The 20,347-nt window shown below is 51.9% G+C and overlaps 1 protein-coding gene across 2 annotated transcripts in view; it reads right to left on the bottom strand.

Moving 5' to 3' along the window:
• Positions 1-1,035: 1,035 nt before the first annotated feature.
• The window catches only part of mecp2 (methyl CpG binding protein 2), a 57,241-nt gene continuing 37,929 nt past the window's right edge, over positions 1,036-20,347 (bottom strand). For both annotated transcript variants that reach the window (XM_055666084.1, XM_055666083.1), the window contains exons 2-3: positions 5,086-5,427; positions 1,036-2,560 (exon numbers count right to left, since the gene is read on the bottom strand). In XM_055666084.1, coding sequence (XP_055522059.1) covers positions 1,408-2,560; positions 5,086-5,427 — 1,495 coding nt within the window. In that variant the 3' untranslated portion in view covers positions 1,036-1,407. The remainder of the gene's footprint in view (positions 2,561-5,085; positions 5,428-20,347) is intronic.

Here is a 20,347-nt window from a genome sequence, read left to right as displayed (position 1 = left end):
AAGCATTTGCCACCTTCCCCTCTGCTAACAACGAACCGATAACCACTTTTTCCCAGACCAACGTCCCCTTTGATCTGTGGTTTTCACACCTTACCCTTCTTCATATCTCAGACCGGTAGACAAAAATGCTGGAGAAACTCAGCGGGTGTGAGGCAGCATCTATGGAGCGTGGGAATAGGTGACGTTTCAGACCGACCGACCCGAAACGCGACCTATTCCTTTGCTCCGCAGATGTTGCCTCACCCGCTGAGTTTGTCCAGCATCTGAATTTGTCCGCCTTCGATTTATCCAGCGTTTGCAGTTCTTTCTTAAACCTTCCATGCCTCAATGTTTCTCTCTCTTCCCTGACTCTCAGTGCGAGAAAAGGTTCTCGACCCCGAAACGTCACCTGGTCCTTCCTTCTCTCCCGTCCCGCTGAGTTACTCCAGCATTTTGTGTCTGTCTTGGGTGTAAACCGGCATCTGCGGTTCCCTGGGTGCAACGCGGTGGGGGGGAAAGACGATACAGGGGTGGGCGGCCTTTCCCCTTTCTCGTGGGGTGGCCTTTGTCATGGAGTCCGCACGAACCGCTCACAAGCTGAACGGGTGCACTCTGACGGCAACTGTGCAACCTCCCCCCCCACCCTCCCCTCCTCCCACTCATTCCGCTACAGATCTGCCAAAGGACTTGTTACAGCTGGGGGGGGCCACAAAAATAAAACATCTTATCCACGTTCCGGGCGCCAGTTTCGCTTCCGATGGGACGTTCGTAACCAAAAGACTTACCCCCTCCCACCCAAAATTCACCTTCTTCCCCCCCCCCCCCCCCAAAACCAAACCCATCCCGTCCCGATCTACCATAGGTCTCCTCGGTCTGGCTTGGCCATAAAGGGGAGGGGAGGGGAGGGGGCGAGTCTTTGAGACCCGTCCCTGGTTTTAACCCCCCCCCCCCCCAAGGGTGAGATACACAGTCACATCGCAGAAGGCACAGAAAGCTTTTCATTTCTCCCGCCACCCCCCCTTCCTCTGAGGGGAGGGGAGGGAGAGAGGGGGGGGGGTAGGGGGGAAAAGAGTAAGGGGAGGGTTCCCAATCTCGATTGGCTATCGTCAACAAGGGCCGAGCAAAAACACAGAAAGACAGACGCGACATGTTTTGACCACCAGACAGTTTTGCAAACACTTCGAAAAGGAGGAAATCAGAAATTAAATCTTGCCCCACACAAACGTCCGAGGTGGTCCGAGCTCCGATGGGTCTGTAAAAAGCCGCCGGTATTTTTTTTTTCTCCCCCTTCACAGAAGCCCTACTCACAAACGAGGAAAAAAAAGACACCACAGCTGCCTCGTTGGGGGTTACATTTTTTTTTTGTTTGTTTGTTTGTTTGTCGTTTGTTTTGTCGAGTTCCTATCCCCGACGCTCGCCCGTCCAGAGTCAGCTAACCCTCTCGGACACGGCCGCCCGGCTGTCGGCCGCTTCCTCGCGGGCGGAGATGACGGGGCGGCCCTTGTCGGGGATCTCAGTCTTTGTGGGGAGCAGGTCGGGGTCGGCACGGCCGCGGGGAAGCTTGTCCTTGTCCTCCGCGCACGGCCGGCCGCTCAAGTCTCTGGGTTCCGGGGGGGGGCAGCAGCCCCCTCCCCTCTCTCGGGAGCCCTCGGCCTCCTGTGCCGATGCCTCCGCGGGTCCCGGTTCTTTGGCCTCGGCCGGGCGGGGCGGCTCCTTCTTGAGGGCGGCGGTGGCGGCGGCGGGACCCCGGCCCTTGGGGCTGCCGTCCCGGGCGCCCCTCTGTCCCCTGCCGCTCCTCTCGCCCCCGTCTGCTGCTGCTGACGATGGCGGCAGCGGCAAGGGCAGCTCCGGCCCCGCGCCGCCGCCCTCCGCCGCCGTCCCGCCCAGCACCGGCGGCACGCCAGCGTCCTCGTCGAATATGCGGCTGCTTTTCCGCTTCTTCAGCGGCGAGCTCTCCTCGCCCAGGTTGCGCTTCTTCAGGGGCAGCAGGGTGACTTCCTCCGGCCTGACCGCGCACTCCTTCACCGCCTTCTTCTTCGGCGCTGGCACGGCGTTGCCTCCCCCGATTCCTCCTCCTCCTCCTCCGCCGCCGCCCAAGCCGCCACCACTGCCACCGCCACCACCACCACCGCCGCCCGGCTTTCTGCCCCTCTTCTTGGGGACCGTCTGCGGGTTGGCGTCAGACTTCCTCTTCCTACCCGGGACCCCCTTGCGCGCTTTGGGGGGCTGCTGCCCCAAAGCGGAGGAGGTGGCGCCCTCAGTTTTCGGCGGGGGCAGCAGCGGGGCGGAGAAGGGCATCTTGACCAGGAGCTTGGCCGCGCTCTTGTCCGACAGCCTCTTGGACACGCTGCCCTTGCGCACCATCTTGTCTTTGCCGCTGCCCTTGGGCCTGCCCCGACCCCTCCCCGTGCCCGAGGCCTTGGGGCTCTTGGGCTTCTTGGGCTGCCTCTTCTCCCTCCGCGACGGGCTGCCGCGGCCCGTGACGGTGAAGTCAAAGTCGCTGGGGTCCAGGGTGGTGTCGCCCACCTTCTCGAAGTGCGCCAGCAGCTCCACTTTGGAACGGAACGCCTTCCCTTGCGGGCTGCAGACACAGAGAGCAAAAAGGGAACACAATAAACTCGTGAAAGCATGATAGACTTTCATCAGTCACTGAAAATAAGCATGCAGGTACAGCAGGCAGTGAAGAAAGCCAATGGCATGTTGGCCTTCATAACAAGAGGAGTTGAGTATAGGAGCAAAGAGGTCCTTCTGCAGTTGTACAGGGCCCTGGTGAGACCACACCCGGAGTATTGTGTGCAGTTTTGGCCTGTTGGCCTTCATAACAAGAGGAGTTGAATAGGTGCAGGAGCAAAGAGGTCCTTCTGCAGTTGTACAGGGCCCTGGAGAGACCACACCTGGAGTATTGTGTGCAGTTTTGGCCTGTTGGCCTTCATCACAAGAGGAGTTGAGTATAGGAACAAAGAGGTCCTTCTGCAGTTGTACAGGGCCCTGGTGAGACCACACCTGGAGTATTGTGTGCAGTTTCGGTCCCCTAATTTGAGGAAGGACATTCTTGCTATTGAGGGAGCCCAGCGTAGGTTCACCAGGTTAATTCCCGGGATGGCGGGACTGTCATATGCTGAGAGAATGGAGCGGCTGGGCTTGTACACTCTGGAGTTTAGAAGGATGAGAGGGTTTCTTATTGAAACATTGAAAAAGATTGTTCAGTGCTTGGACACACTAGAGGCAGGAAACATGTTCCCGATGTTAGGGGAGTCCAGAACCAGGGGCCACACATAGTTTAAGAATAAGGGGTGGCCATTTAGAACGGAGACGAGGAAACACTTTTTCTCACAGAGAGTTGTGAGTCTGTGGAATTCTCTGCCTCAGAGGGCGGTGGAGGCCGGTTCTCTGGATGCTTTCAAGAGAGAGCTAGATGGGGCTCTTAAAAATAGCGGAGTCAGGGGATATGGGGAGAAGGCAGGAACGGGGTACTGATTGGGGATGATCAGCCATGATCACATTGAATGGCGGTGGTGGCTCGAAGGGCTGAATGGCCTCTACTCCTGCACCTATTGTCTATTGAAAGTGGACACAGAAGATCTCGGAGAAAAATACGCGCAGGTTGTGGGGAGAACGTACAAACTCGGTGCAGACAGCACCCGTGGTCAGGGGCCACATCTAACTCCCTCTTAAATATAGCCAATGAACATGCCTCAACTACTTTCTGGTGAAATTTTATTTTTTCATCTCGGTCCTAAAAGACTTCCCCCTTATCCTCAAACTGTCACCCCTTGTTCTGGATTTCCCCAACATCGGGAACAATCTTCCTGCATCTAGCCTGTCCAACCCCTTAAGAATTTTGTAAGTTTCTATAAGATCCCCCCCTCAATCTTCTAAATTCTAGCGAGTACAAGCCGAGTCTATCCAGTCTTTCTTCATAAGACAGTCCTGACATCCCAGGAATCAATCTGGTGAACCTTCTCTGTACTCCCTCTATGGCAAGAATGTCTTTCCTCAGATTAGGAGACCAAAACTGTACGCAATACTCCAGGTGTGGTCTCACCAAGACCCTGTACAACTGCAGTAGAACCTCCCTGCTCCTATACTCAAATCCTCTATGGCAAGAATGTCCTTCCTCAGATTAGGAGACCAAAACTGTACGCAATACTCCAGGTGTGGTCTCACCAAGACCCTGTACAACTGCAGTAGAACCTCCCTGCTCCTAGACTCAAATCCTCTATGGCAAGAATGTCTTTCCTCAGATTAGACGACCAAAACTGTACTCAATTTTGATTGTGGCTAAAGGGATCGGGGGTATGGAGAGAAGGCAGGGATGGGATACTGAGTTGGATGATCTTTAAGAGGGAGTTAGATGTGGCCCTTGTGGCTAAAGGGATCAGGGGGTATGGAGAGGGCAGGGATGGGATACTGAGTTGGATGATCAGCCATGATCATATTGAATGGCGAATGGTGCAGGCTCGAAGGGCCGAATGGCATACTCCTGCACCTATTTTCTATGTTTCTGCAGTTGTACAGGGCCCTGGTAAGACCACACCTGGAGTATTGTGTGAAGTTTTGGTCTCCAAATTTGAGGAAGGACATGCTTGCTATTGAGGGGGTGCACCAGGTTAATTCCCGGGATGGCAGGACTGACATAGAAACATAGAAACATAGAAATTAGGTGCAGGAGTAGGCCATTCGGCCCTTCGAGCCTGCACCGCCATTTAATATGATCATGGCTGATCATCCAACTCAGTATCCCGTACCTGCCTTCTCTCCATACCCTCTGATCCCCTTGGCCACAAGGGCCACATCTAACTCCCTCTTAAATATAGCCAATGAACTGGCCTCAACTACCCTCTGTGGCAGAGAGTTCCAGAGATTCACCACTCTCTGTGTGAAAAAAAAGTTCTTCTCATCTCGGTTTTAAAGGATTTCCCCCTTATCCTTAAGCTGCGACCCCTTGTCCTGGACTTCCCCAACATCGGGAACAATCTTCCTGCAATGCTTGCTATTGAGGGAGTGCATCAGGTTAATTCCCGGGATGGCAGGACTGTCATATGTTGAAAGAATGGAGCGAATGTTAGTCAGCGTAGGCAGTGCCTGGTGCAGGGTTATACTCACTTGATGATGTAGACGTCGTACTTGCCCGCCGATCGGCCCGACTTCCTCTGCTTGAGTTTGCGGGTCCACCCCTCGGGCAGCGTGGGGTCTTCGTACAGGGGCCCCCGGTCCCGGATCAGCGAGCGGCGGGGCTTGGGGGTGGCCGCCACCGCCCCCTCCCGCTCGGCAGTCTCGGCGTTGGCACCGTCGGCAGGCTCGGGCAGCAGAGCCTCTGCCGGCTGCGGCGGCTCCCGCACCTTGTCCTCCCGTTCCTCCTCGCGCTCATCCCTCTTCTTGTGCTTCTTCACTTTCACCAGCTTCTCTCGCTGGCTGGCCTGCTCCTTGTCCTCGGCCTTGTCTTCACTGCAAAAAAACCCACACACCGTCACCACAGGCCCTTCAACCCAACTTGTCCATGCTAACCCACATGCCCCACCTGCCCATATCCCCTTAAATGGTGGCCGATTGGGAAAGGGGGAGATGCAGCGAGACCTGGGTGTCATGGTACACCAGTCATTGAAGGTAGGCATGCAGGTGCAGCAGGCAGTAAAGAAAGGAATGGTATGTTAGCTTTCATTGCAAAAGGATTTGAGTCTAGGAGCAGGGAGGTTCTACTGCAGTTGTGTACAGGGTCTTGGATGAGACCACACCTGAGACCACACCTGGAGTATTGCGTACAGTTTTGGTCTCCAAATCTGAGGAAGGACATTATTGCCATAGAGGGAGTGCAGAGACGGTTCACCAGACTGATTCCTGGGATGTCAGGACTGTCTTATGAAGAAAGACTGGATAGACTTGGTTTATACTCTCTAGAATTTAGAAGATTGAGAGGGGATCTTATAGAAACTTACAAAATTCTTAAGGGGTTGGACAGGCTAGATGCAGGAAGATTGTTCCCGATGTTAGGGAAGTCCAGGACAAGGGGTCACAGCTTAAGGATAAAGGGGAAAATCCTTTAAAACCGAGATGAGAAAGAACTTTTTTCACACGCAGAGAGTGGTGAATCTCTGGAACTCTCTGCCACAGAGGGTAGTTGAGGCCAGTTCATTGGCTATATTTAAGAGGGAGTTAGATGTGGCCCTTGTGGCTAAGGGGATCAGGGGGTATGGAGAGAAGGCAGGTACGGGATACTGAGTTGGATGATCAGCCATGATCATATTGAATGGCGAATGGTGCAGGCTCGAAGGGCCGAATGGCCTCTACTCCTGCACCTAATTTCCATGTTTCTATGTTTCTATGTTTCTAAACCAGCCCGACCCATCAGATTCAGATTCAATTTTAATTGTCATTGTCAGTGTACAGTACAGAGACAACGAAATGCATTTAGCATCTCCCTGGAAGAGCGACATAGCAAATGATTTGAATAAATAATAATAAGTGTCCGGGGGGGGGGGGGTGGTGATTGGCAGTCACCGAGGTACGTTGTTGAGTAGAGTGACATCCGCCGGGAAGAAGCTGTTCCTCGACCTGCTGGTTCAGCAACGGAGAGACCTGTAGCGCCTCCCGGATGGTAGGAGGGTAAACAGTCCATGGTTGGGGTGAGAGCAGTCCTTGGCGATGCCGAGCGCTCTCCACAGACAGCGCTTGCTTTGGACCTCTTCACCTCTTCTGTTCTCGTCTACACCCTTGAACGACCCCTTAAGAATTTTGTAAGTTTCTATAAGATCCCCCCTCAATCTTCTAAATTCCAGCGAGTACAAGCCGAGTCTATCCAGTCTTTCTTCATATGAAAGTCCTGACATCCCAGGAATCAGTCTGGTGAACCTTCTCTGTACTCCCTCTATGGCAAGAATGTCTTTCCTCAGATTAGGAGACCAAAACTGTACGCAATACTCCAGGTGTGGTCTCACCAAGACCCTGTACAACTGCAGTAGAACCTCCCTGCTCCTAGACTCAAATCCTTTTGCAATGAAAGCTAACATACCATTCGCTTTCTTTACTGCCTGCTGCACCTGCATGCCTACCTTCAATGACTGGTGTACCATGACACCCAGGTCTCGCTGCATCTCCCCCTTTCCCAATCGGCCACCATTTAGATAATAGTCTGCTTTCCCGTTTTTGCCACCAAAATGGATAACCTCACATAAATGGATAACCTATGACATGTCGCGGGGTGAAGCCTGTACGGTCGTGAGTATTCGCCCATAGAGTCGTGCCTTGTTAGAAACATAGAAAATAGGTGCAGGAGTAGAGGCCATTCGGCCCTTCGAGCCTGCACCATTCGCCATTCAATGTGATCATGGCTGATCATCCAACTCAGTATCCCGTACCTGCCTTCTCTCCATACCACCTGATCCCCTTAGCCACAAGGGCCACATCTAACTCCCTCTTAAATATAGCCAATGAACTGTGGCCTCAACTACCCTCTGTGGCAGAGAATTCCACAGATTCACCACTCTGTGTGAAAAAAGTTCTTCTCATCTCGGTTTTAAAGGATTTCCCCTTATCCTTAAGCTGTGACCCCTTGTCCTGGACTTCCCCAACATCGGGAACAATCTTCCTGCATCTAGCCTGTCCAACCCCTTAAGAATTTTGTAAGTCTCTATAAGATCCCCTCTCAATCTCCTAAATTCTAGAGAGTATAAACCAAGTCTATCCAGCCTTTCTTCATAAGACAGTCCTGCCATCCCAGGAATCAGTCTGGTGAACCGTCTCTGTACTCCCTCTATGGCAATAATGTCCTTCCTCAGATTTGGAGACCAAAACTGTACGCAATACTCCAGGTGTGGTCTCACCAAGACCCTGTACAACTGCAGTAGAACCTCCCTGCTCCTAGACTCAAATCCTCTATGGCAAGAATGTCTTTCCTCAGATTAGGAGACCAAAACTGTACGCAATACTCCAGGTGTGGTCTCACCAAGACCCTGTACTTGGGGGGTGCCACGACCATTCAAACCCACCCATCGCTGGGATGTGGGGGAAGTCCCGCGCGGTCGGCCACAAGGAGAACGGGCAGATTCTGCGCAGGATGGAAGTCGGGTCTCGGGCGGCATGCAGCAGCAGCTCTACCCGCTGCTCGCAGGCCGCCCCTGTTATTACCTCGTGCCTAATTTCTCTCTTAACTGGCTCGCTGGAACATTTTCACAGCACAATTAAGTCGGCTAGTCAAATTAATGTCAGATTAAGATGGGGACTACGGGTCTGGTGTAAGTGAACCAGATGAGTTTTTAATGATGGACAGCGTCGTTTCACAGTCATAATGACTGATTTTAGCTTTTATTCCAGAGTTAACGAATAACAGATAGCATGGCTGACTGACTCCTTGTCTCATGGTTCTCATAGAGCCCTTGTTCATAGAAAATATAACACAGCAAGCATCGACCCCTTCAGCCCACAATGTCCGTGTCGGACACAATCTCCACTGCCCTCAGTTTCCTCCCTCCGTTCCCTGTAGACCCTTGCCGATCTAAAAGCCTCTTAAATGGAGCGGCTGGGCTTGCAGAAACATAGACAATAGGTGTAGGAGGAGGCAGTTCGGCCCTTCGAGCCAGCACCGCCTTTCATTGTGATCATGGCTGATCGTCCCCAATCAATAACCCGTGCCTGCCTTCTCCCCGTAAATCAGAGCATTGAGTATAGAAGCTGGGATGTAATGTTAAAATTGTACAAGGCATTGTTGAGACCAAATCTGGAGTATGGTGTACAATTTTGGTCGCCCAATTATAGGAAGGATGTCAACAAAATAGAGAGAGTACAGAGGAGATTTACTAGAATGTTGCCTGGGTTTCAACAACTAAGTTACAGAGATAGGTTGAATAAGTTAGGTCTTTATTCTCTGGAGCGCAGAAGGTTAAGGGGGGACCTGATAGAGGTCTTTAAAATGATGAGAGGGATAGACAGAGTTGATGTGGACAAGCTTTTCCCTTTGAGAATAGGGAAGATTCAAACAAGAGGACATGACTTCAGAATTAAGGGACAAATGTTTAGGGGTAATATGAGGGGGAACTTCTTTACGCAGAGAGTGGTGGCGGTGTGGAATGAGCTCCCAGTGGAAGTGGTGGAGGCAGGTTCATTGGTATCATTTAAAAATAAATTGGATAGGCATATGGATGAGAAGGGAATGGAGGGTTATGGTACGAGTGCAGGCAGGTGGGACTAAGGGGAAAAAATTTTGTTCGGCACGGACTTGTAGGGCCGAGATGGCCTGTTTCTGTGCTGTAATTGTTATATGGTTATATCCCCTGACTCCACTATCTTTAAGAGCCCTATCTAGCTCTCTCTTGAAAGCCTCCAGAGAACCTGCCTCCACCGCCCTCTGAGGCAGAGAATTCCACAGATTCACCACTCTCTGTGAGAAAAAGTGTTTCCTCGTCTCTGTTCTAAATGGCCGACCCCTTATTCTTAAACTGTGGCTCGTCGACCTTTTTTACATACGAGGCGCAAATGACTGCCAAGTGGGACAGGCCCTTAAAACGAATTCCTCGGTTTAATGTGCAGGACAGTGGCCTAGATAACTGCAGTAGCTGCCGATAGCCGACATTGTTCAGCCATTTCATTCAAGCTGTATTATTTCACAGTGGTTTTTGTCTCCTGGTGAGTTATCGGAAACAACAATCCAGGCAGGACATTTTCTCCGAGTTGTGTTTAGTTTTGTTGGCCAGGCCACAGAACAAAAGCTTGCTTTGATGAAAACAAATTCCAAGTGACTGGGGAGTGGGGAAAATGAATTGAGTTTCAGAAACGCACGGCTAAAACTGAGACTGAAAGGAAGGCGAGACTCGGCTCCTCGGACTCAATCAAAATGATAGCAGGCAGCATTGGAAGCCTTCAGGGCCTGTCCCACTTATGCGACCTTGGCTCGCAAATTTACGCGATCTCGTGGTCGCTTGAGGCGTACGGGCACCGCATGGCCGGTCCCACTTATAAGCGCGGAGTTGTGCGGGGCTGGGCTCCAAAAATCTAACAATGTCCGAAATCTTCACGCGCGGCGCATTGCGGTCGTACGCAGCGTCATGACGTCGTACGCAACATCTTGACGGCGTACGCCTAGCACATGGCGTTGCGTGATGACGTAACTGCCTGACGCCGTGCGACGCCCAAATTCAGTCGTCCCGCCTCCTGCCCAGCTGATTGGTAAGAATTACGCAAATTGTGTCACGCGCGAACTTCGTGTTAATTCTGCTTCCGTTTGGTCACGCCAAACGCATGCAATCGCATGCAAGCGGGACAGGCCCTTTACCCCAAACCTCACGTCAAAAACCTTGACTATTTGACTCGGCATTGAAATTTGACAAACGAGTCAATGCCGTGGTAAAAGCTAGCTTCCAGCTTCGGACGATAGCTAAAATAAAAACAATTCCTCCAGTTTGATGACCTGGAAAAGATCACCCACACATTCATCTCCTCCGGCCTCGATTACTGCAACTCCCTCTACACTGGCATCAGCCAATCTTCCCTGTCCCGCCTGCAACTGGTCCAAAACGCCGCAGGGCAGCGAGACTCCTGACGGGCACCCGAAAAAGGGACCACATCACATCACCCCGATCCTGGCAGAACTCTCTCCACTGGCTCCCTGTGAGGTTCTGAATCAATTTCAAGATGCTTCTTTATGTCTACAAAGCCCTTAACGGGCTTGCCCTCACCTACATCAAATGTCTGCTAACCCACCACACCACACCACCTCCAGGTCCCTCAGATCAGCCATCTTGGGGTTACTGAACATCCCGCGGTCTAGGCAGAAGCTCAGGGGCGATCGACCGAGCCTTTGCGGTTGCAGCTCCTAGACTGTGGAACATCATCATCCCTCTTCCCATCAGAACGAACTGCCCCCTCCATCGACTCCTTTAAGCCGAGACTTAAGACTCATCTCTACTCTCAAGCCTTTCTTGGCGTCCTCCGAGCGAGGGCTATATGTATGTATTTATGGATGTACTTAATCTATGAACCACTGTTGTATAACGTTAGTACCTCCACCAATGTAAAGCACTTTGGCCAACGAGAGTTGTTTTTTAAATGTGCTATGGAAATAAAATTGACTTGACTTGACTTGAAATGAGAAGTTGGCTGGCGAGTCCTCTCGCTGTGGCGGCAAGTGCAAGACAACTCTATCAACCTACGAAGGGCCGAATGGCCTCTACTCCTGCACCTAGTTTCTATGTGTGTAGGCACTCGGGGGACATTTTACTGAAGCCATTTAACTTACAAACCCACGCGCATTTGGGATGTGGTCAGAATCACAGACGATATCCACAGGAACGTCTGTGATTCCGTAGAAGATTGAGGGGGGATCTTATAGAAACTTACAAAATTCTTAAGGGGTTGGACAGGCTAGATGCAGGAAGATTGTTCCCGATGTTGGGGAAGTCCAGGACAAGGGGTCACAGCTTAAGGATAAAGGGGAAATCCTTTAAAACCGAGATGAGAAGAACTTTTTTCACGCAGAGAGTGGTGAATCTCTGGAACTCTCTGCCACAGAGGGTAGTTGAGGCCACAGTTCATTGGCTATATTTAAGAGGGAGTTAGATGTGGCCCTTGTGGCTAAGGGGATCAGGGGGTATGGAGAGAAGGCAGGTATGGGATACTGAGTTGGATGATCAGCCATGATCATATTGAATGGCGGTGCAGGCTCGAAGGGCCGAATGGCCTACTCCTGCACCTAATTTCTATGTTTCTATGTTTCTATGAACAGATGGAGGAAGTGCAAACTCCGCACAGACAGCACCCGAGGTCAGGATGGAACCCGGGTCTCTGGAGCTCCACGACAATAGATCCTCCCCCTCCCTCTCCCCTCCGTCCGGCGAGCCGGCCGTTGCGGAGGAAGGGGGGGGGGGGGGGGGAGGGGTGCTGTCCCTTCCTGAGGGAGGGGGGGGGGGGGGAGGGGGGGAGGGGGAGGGGGGAGGGAGGGCGAGAGCCATTGATAACCAATATTCCTTCAACTGAGAGCGAGAGAGAGAAGGGAGAGGGAGAGAGAGATGGGGAGAGAGATCAGCCTTTCTGGTTTAAGCCCTCCCTTCACCAGTTTAAATTCCATTTGGAATATTTTGGAGGACCAGGAAACCAAGAAACCAGGAAGGAATGGGTGACGTTTCGGGTCGAGACACTCGGCTAACTGGAACGCACGACAGCTCTGGTTTTTTACGATGGCTCAGGAGTAGGAAGAGACGCCAAGACAAGCCAGGCAGTTGGCCCCAAGCCCTGCTGCTCGCTGCTGAGACAAATCGCTTTGCGGTGCAGTCATTGGGCTGTTTTAAATTTTCAAACACAAACTTCCTGCTGGCTCCGAGGTTCCCTCCCGCCGCCCGTGTGAAAACGGACGCACGCACGCTCTGGTGCATGGGTGGAGATGCGCATCGCAATTCCAGAGGGCAAGGATCAACTCAGACACACCCTTCTCTGCAAATGCTCGTACACTCGCATAGCTCAGCCAGGAATCTTGGCCCAGCTCCCCCACCACTTTTTCTATTTTAGTTTAGAGATACAGCGCAGAAACAGGCCCTTCGGCCCACCGAGTCCGTGCTAGCCCGACCAGCGATCGCCCGTTCACACACTAGTTTAGTTTAGAGATACAGCGAGGAAACAGGCCCTTCGGCCCCACCGAGTCCGTGCCGACCAGCGATCCCCGCACACTAACACTATCCTACACACACACACACACACACACACAAGGGGGACAATTTTACATTTACACCAAGCCAATTAGACAATAGACAATAGACGCAGGAGTCGGCCATTCGGCCCTTCGAACCAGCACCGCCATCCGTCATACCGAACAGAGTTTGTACATTCTGCCCGTGACCTGCTTGGGTTTTCTCCGCTTGCTTTTCCTCCCACACTTGTAGGTTTAGGCAACAGACAATAGACAATATGTGCAGGTGTAGGCCATTCGGCCCTTCGAGCTAGCACCACCATTCAAGGTGATCATGGCTGATCATCCCCAATCAGTACCCCATTCCTGCCTTCTCCCCATATGCCCTGACTCCGCTATCTTTACGAGCCCTATCTAGCTCTCTCTTGAAAGCATCCAGAGAACCGGCCTCCACCGCCCTCTGAGGCAGAGAATTCAACATGACTCACAACTCTGTGAGAAAAAGTGTTTTTTCGTCTCCGTTCTAAATGAATGGTGGTGCTGGCTCGAAGGGCTGAATGGCCTCTACTCCTGCACCTATTTTCTATCAGGGTGAAAAAGTGTTTCCTCGTCTCAGTTCTAAATGGCCGACCCCTTATTCTTAAACTGTGTGTGTGGCCCCTGGTTCTGGACTCCCCCAACATCGGGAACATGTTTCCAGCCTGTAGCGTGTCCAAGCTCTTAACAATCTCATACGATTGACCTAATATGAACAACCTAATCTCCTTTGCCTGTGTGCTTAGTTTAGTTCAGAGACACACCATGGAAACAAGCCCATCGGCATGGTGACCATCGATTACCTGTTCACACACAAGTTCGAACTTATCCCATTTTCCCATCCATTCCCTACACACTAGGAACAATTTACAGAGGGCCAATTGACCCACAAACCGGCAAGTCTTTGGGACGTGGAAGGAAACCAGAGCACCCGGAGGAAAGACACGCAGACTCGGAGTACGTGCAAACTCCACAGGATCAAAACCCGGGACTCTGCATAGAAACATAGACAATAGGTGCAGGAGTAGAGGCCATTCAGCCCTTCGAGCCTGCACCACCATTCAATATGATCATGGCTGATCATCCAAGTCAGTATCCTGTACCTGCCTTCTCTCCATACCCTCTGATCCCTTTAGGGCCACATCTAACTCCCTCTTAAATATATCCAATGAACTGTGTGGCCTCAACTACTTTCTGTGGCAGAGAATTCCACAGATTCACAACTCTCTGTGTGAATAAAAATGTTCTCATCTCAGTCCTAAAAGACTTCCCCCTTATCCTTAAACTGTGGCCCCTTGTTCTGGACTTCCCCAACATCAGGAACAATCTGGAGAAACTCAGCGGGTGCAGCAGCAACCCGCTGAGTTTCTCCAGCTTTTTTGTGTACCTTCGATTCTCCAGCATCTGCAGTTCCTTCTTAAATATCAGGAACAATCTTCCTGCATCTAGCCTGTCCAACCCCTTAAGAATTTTGTACGTTTCTATAAGATCCCCCCTTCAACGGGGAACCTTCGGGAGAGACTGAAGAAGGGTCTCTCCGCCCGAAACTTCGCCCATTCCTTCTTGCCTGCCTGAGTTACTCCAGCATTCTGTGTCTGCTCCAGCATGCCTTTTTATGTAAACCAACATCTGCAGTTCTTTGCTTAAGAAGAAACTGCAGATGCTGGGAAAATCGAAGGTAGACAACAATGCTGGAGATACTCAGCGGATGAGGCAGCATCCATGGAGCGAAGGAATAGGTGATATTTCGGGTCAAAGAAGTCTGAAGGATCTCAACCAGAAACGGCGCCTATTTCCTTCGCTCCATAGATGCTGCCTCACCCGCTGAGTTTCTCCAACATTTTTGTCAGTTCCTTGTGTCTCTCGATTATTTTTTTGCCCTCTCGGTTCCATTTGGGAGATTTTTTTAATTAAAATAAAACTCAGTGAAATTTAATTATTGATCTGCGTCGAGCCCTTTCTTGCTCTTGGTGCATTTTGCCGGCAAAACATTTCTGAAGCACTTCTGCAATATCAGAGTGGCTAATTGGCACACAGAAAGCTCCACATGTTCACCAGCTAATCATTTTTTTACAAATGAAGGCCAAGGGCTGACCTTGGATATCCGGAGAGAGAGAGAAATGCTGGAGAAAACTCAGCGGGTGAAGCAGCATCTACGGAGCGTGGGAATAGGTGACGTTTCGGGTTGAGACCCTTCATCAGACTGATGTGGGGGTGGGGGGGGGGACGGGAAGAAGAAAGGAAGAGGCGGAGACAGTGGGCTGAGGGAGAGCTGGGAAGGGGAGGAGAAAGCAGGGACTACCTGAAATTGGAGGTCAATGTTCATACTGCCAGGGTGTAAACTGCCCAAGCGAAATATGAGGTGCTGCTCCTCCAATTTGCGGTGGGACTCATGGAGGAGGCCCAGGACAGGAAGGTCGGATTGGGAATGGGAGGGGGAGTTGAAGTGCTGGGCCACCGGGAGATCAGGTTGGTTATTGGTGTTGGGCAAAGCTATCGCCAAGCCTGCTCTTGGTCTCACTGACGTAGAGCAGCTGACACCTAGAACAGCGGATGCAATAGATAAGGTTGGAGGAGGTGCTGGTGAACCTCTGCCGCACCTGGAGCGAGCGACCGCTCGGGGCCTTGGATGGATTTGAGGGGGGAGGGGAGGGCAAGGCGAGAAGTGTAGCATTTCCCGCGGTTGCAAGGGAAAAGTACCGTGGGAACGGGTGGTTTGGGTGGGAAGGGACGAATTAACCAGGAGAACGCCCGGTCTTATTGGGGGAAAAATTGCCACCGATCTTTTTCCGATACCCTACTTCCGGCACAGCAGTAGAGCGAGTTGCTGCCTTACAGCGCCAGAGACCCAGATTCAATCCTGACCCCAGGCAGGCACGGAAATCCCTATTAAAACATGGGGGGGACACAATTTTTTGGTGGCCGCGCACACGCACGGCTTCGGCCGCGGGCCCTGTGGACGGTAACATCGGGAGCTGACCTGGTTGGTGACCGACTCCGAACTCCAGCGACAGCAGCTTCGTCCGCCCTGAATCGCGGGGCTTGAATTGGCCCGTTCGCGGGGGGGGGGTCTTTCATCGGCCGGCGGGGGCTTCAACATCGGGAGCCTCGATTGCCTCGATGCAGCGGTTTGATTTTAAGCCGAGCCGGGCGATGAAAGGCCCCGCGAACTGGCCGATTCAGCCCTTATTAAGCGTCTGATAAAGTCCGGATTACAAAACGTGGGGGGGGTTGTCCCCCACTTCTCAAAAGCAAGGAGGCGGCTCCCCCCCCCCCCCCCCCCCCAGGATTTCTGCCCCTACATAAACCCACCACTTTTTGCATGAAAAAGTTGCCCCTCAGCATCTAATTAACTCTTTCTTCCCCCCCCCCCCCCTCACCTTACCTTAAAGCTACATTTTCTGGTTTTCGATTCCCCTACTCTGGGCAAGAGACTCTGTGCATCTACCCGATCTATTCTCATGATATTGTACGCTTGTATAAGATAACCTTTCATCCTCCCGCGCCACAAGGAACAGAGACCTAGCCTGCTCAGCCTAATGTTGACAAAAGGTTTGACTATTTATCTAGCTTGATAAGAATGAGTCATATCGAGATCAACACACAGTTTCACGCTGCACCGGTTAATATTCCATTGGCAGGAAGGTGTGCAATGGGTCGCCAACTTTCTCACTCCCAAATCAGGCACATAAAGGGACAAGTTCCCGACGACAATTTGTTGACCCCCACGGTGAATGACGAGTTGGCCCAGGTGCTGGACTGCACACAAAGCCCAGCCAGAGTTTCGGCCCGCAAGACATCGCGCGCAAAGTCTGGTGCCCCGTCCAACTCATGAACCGATAATCGGCCACGAGAAGGAGGGGTGGTGTCGGTTGGGCAGCAGAAGTGCAAAGGTCTGAAGGTCGGACAGCTGGCCGAGCTGCCGACCAACGGGGCCACGGGCGAGGCGCTGCTGCTGCATTACGTCGGAAGGGCCGAATGGCCTCTACTCCTGCACCTATTGTCTATTGTCTTATTCCACACATCCAACTGTTAAAAGGTCACCACTCAGATTCCTATTAAATCTTTTCCCCTTCACCTTAAACCTGGTTCTCTGGGCAAGAGACTCCACCCGATCTATTCCTCCAGAGAGATGAATGAGAGTTGGGGGGAAAAGGCAGCTATTTATAGCGTGCAGGAGAGAAAAATAGAGAATCCCAATCGAAGGCTTTTGACAGACGCCACACAGACGCACAGTGCTGCAGTATTATGGAGCTACGCAGCAGATTGGTTATTCAGCAGGGAGAAGCAGACAGCTCAAGCCATGACAAGGCAGCTAATGTAAACCATGGCTTCTTCACTGGTCCAAAACGCCGCAGGGCAGCGAGACTCCTGACGGGCACCCGAAAAAGGGACCACATCACATCACCCCGATCCTGACAGAACTCTCTCCACTGGCTCCCTGTGCGGTTCACAATACATTTCAAGATCCTCCTTCAAGTCTACAAAGCCCATAACGGGCTTGCCCCCACCTACAACAAACGTCTGCTCACCCACCACACCACCTCCAGGTCCCTCAGATCAGCCGACTTGGGGTTACTGAACATCCCGCGGTCTAGGCAGAAGCTCAGGGGCGACCGACCGAGCCTTTGCGGTTGCAGCTCCTACACTGTGGAACAGCATCATCCCTCTTCCCATCAGAACTGCCCCCTCCATCGACTCCTTTAAGCCGAGACTTAAGACTCATCTCCACTCCCAAGCCTTTCTTGGCGTCCTCCGAGTGAGGGCTATATGTATGTATTTATGGATGTACTTAATCTATGAACCACTGTTGTATAACGTTAGTACCTCCACCAATGTAAAGCACTTTGGCCAACGAGAGTTGTTTTTTAAACGTGCTATAGAAATATAAGTGACTTCTTGACTGCGCCAGGCAGCAGCCTAATTGAAGGTTTCAGTGTTGGAATAGCGGATAGCTGGGATTGAATTATAGGTTGGTATATCTAACCCAGGTCTCTTGTGTGTCAAACAAGTTATATTTACGCGGCCAACACACAAAGTGCTGGAGGATCGCAGCAGGTCAGGCGGCAACTGTGGAGGGAACGGCATTTTGTGTTTGCCGTGTAAATATACCAAGTGCTGGAGAAACTCAGCAGGTCAGGCAGCAACCGTGGATGGAATGGACAGAGGACATTGCAGGTCAGGACTTTTCCCAAAGCATCTTCTATTAATTTCCAAAGCATCTTCTGTTAAGGGCCAGCAGGGAAACAGGATATCCGGCCCACCCTGACCAGGATTGGGAGACTGGGGTGGAGAGGAACTGGCTGATTCCAGGTGGGGCGTAGGGAAGTAAAAGAGGGCGAGACGGGGTGGGAGTAGGGACGCCAACTGTCCCGTATCAGCCGGGACACCCCGTACATTGGCCTCTAAATTGGCCTCTTGCCTGGGTCGCTGAGCTGGGTCCGTTGCAGAGCTGCGGGTCTGTGGAGCGGCTGCGCTGAACTTTCCATCGGGAGCCTGGAATCTCTCGATGAGATTGCCAGTTGAGCTCCATTCGGCGCGGCCTTGTCGGCTCCGGAAGCCACGGTCTCGAGTAAGGAGGCGGACGTTTCCAGGGTTCCCATGCCGCTGAGAGGACTCTCCCGACGCCGGAACAACATAACCCGGCAGGAACGGCCTGGAACATCGGGCCTCCGTAGAGGCAACTGTGGAGGCCTCAATTGGCCCGACTATGGGGTCGGGATCGGGGACTGGACTTTGTGCCTTCCCTCATAATGGGAACCATTGTGGGGAGATGTTTTCATGTTAAAGTTCTTTAGTATTGTCATATAACCATATAACAATTACAGCACGGAAACAGGCCATCTCGGCCCTACAAGTCCGTGCCGAACAAATTTTTTCCCCTTAGTCCCACCTGCCTGCACTCGTACCATAACCCTCCATTCCCTTCTCATCCATATGCCTATCCATTTTATTTTTAAATGATACCAATGAACCTGCCTCCACCACTTCCACTGGGGGCTCATTCCACACCGCTACCACTCTCTGCGTAAAGAAGTTCCCCCTCATATTACCCCTAAACTTCTGTCCCTTCATTCTGAAGTCATGTCCTCTTGTTTGAATCTTCCCTATTCTCAAAGGGAAAAGCTTGTCCACATCAACTCTGTCTATCCCTCTCATCATTTGTATTCTTTTTTTGATGTGCTGCATTGGCATAACAAATTCCACCAGCCTGGCTGTGTGGTCATTAAAAGAATATCATATCATTAAAAAAAAATTGTTTCGTCCTGTACGGGACCGCCCTTGTCCCGTATTTGACCGCCGCTACTTGGGTCGAGGGGACTGTCGTGTCGGACCCCGCCTCACCCGTCCCGGACATAGTGCAGCAGCGCCTCGCTTGTGGCCCCGTCGGTAGCCCAGCCAGCTGTCCGACCTTCGGACCTTCGCTGACACCACCACCACCCCTCCTTCTCATGGGCTCATGAGTTGGACGGGGCGCCGGACTTTACATGCAAGCCAAAACTCCTCAGCTGGCCCTGCCGGCTGGGCTTTGTGTACAGTCCAGCACAAGTCAAGTCAAGTCAAGTTTATTTGTCACATACACATACGAGATGTGCAGTGAAATGAAAGTGGCAATGCTCGCGGACTTTTGTGCAAAAGACAAACAACAAAACAACCAAACAAATTATAAACACAATCATAACACACATATTCTTTTACATAATAAATAATAGAAGGAAAAACGTTCTGTAGAGTTAGTCCCTGGTGAGAAAGGCGTTTACAGTCCGAATTGCCTCTGGGAAGAAACTCCTTCTCAACCTCTCCGTTCTCACTGCATGGCAACGGAGGCGTTTGCCTGACCGTAGCGGCTGGAACAGTCCGTTGCAGGGGTGGAAGAGGTCTCTCATGATTTTGTCTGCACCCGGGGCCAACTCATCATTCAGCCGGCCACGGGCCAGTCGGGCGACGAATTGCCGTCGGGAATTTTGTCCCGTATTTTGATCGTTTGTCCCCCATTTGGGAGCGGGAAAGTTGGCGAGCTTAGGTGGGAGAGGAGAAACAGTGCTAATCTAGCTGGGCTAGGGGGGGGGGGGGGGGGGGGGGGGGGGGGGGGGGGGGAAGGAAGTCGCTTGTGGAGCAGTCACCTAAAATTGCAGCAACAGAATTTCAAATGTTCACGAGTATAAATCGGAAAGGTTTAAGTGGGCGCTGCAGAACGGTTTAAAATTTGCTCAGTGCGTCGATTAAAACTGATCGACATGATAGGGGAATAAACTAATTACAAGAGTTTGAAGTCCTTGAACAAACAATCAGCAAATGGAAGGCAGGAATCCAATTCAGAGGTACAAAGGGCAGAATCAATCACAGAAACTGTTTGCACACAATAGACAATAGACAATAGGTGCAGGAGTAGAGGCCATTCGGCCCTTCTAGCCAGCACCGCCATTCAATGTGATCATGGCTGATCATCCCCAATCAGTACCCCGTTCCTGCCTTCTCCCCATATCCCCTGACTCCGCTATCTTTAAGAGCCCTATCTAGCTCTCTTGAAAGTATCCAGAGAACCGGCCTCCACCGCCCTCTGAGGCAGAGAATTCCACAGACTCACCACTCTGTGAGAAAAAACCATTTCTCGTCTCCGTTCTAAATGGCCGACCCCTTATTCTTAAACTGTGTGTGGCCCCTGGTTCTGGACTCCCCCAACATCGGGAACATGTTTCCTGCCTCTAGCGTGTCCAAACC

This window comes from Leucoraja erinacea, unplaced genomic scaffold, assembly GCF_028641065.1.
Source record: "Leucoraja erinacea ecotype New England unplaced genomic scaffold, Leri_hhj_1 Leri_188S, whole genome shotgun sequence".
Lineage (NCBI taxonomy): Eukaryota > Metazoa > Chordata > Chondrichthyes > Rajiformes > Rajidae > Leucoraja > Leucoraja erinaceus.
The sequence above is the reverse complement of the archived record's forward strand: the minus strand, read 5'-3'. Positions and strand labels throughout refer to the sequence as shown.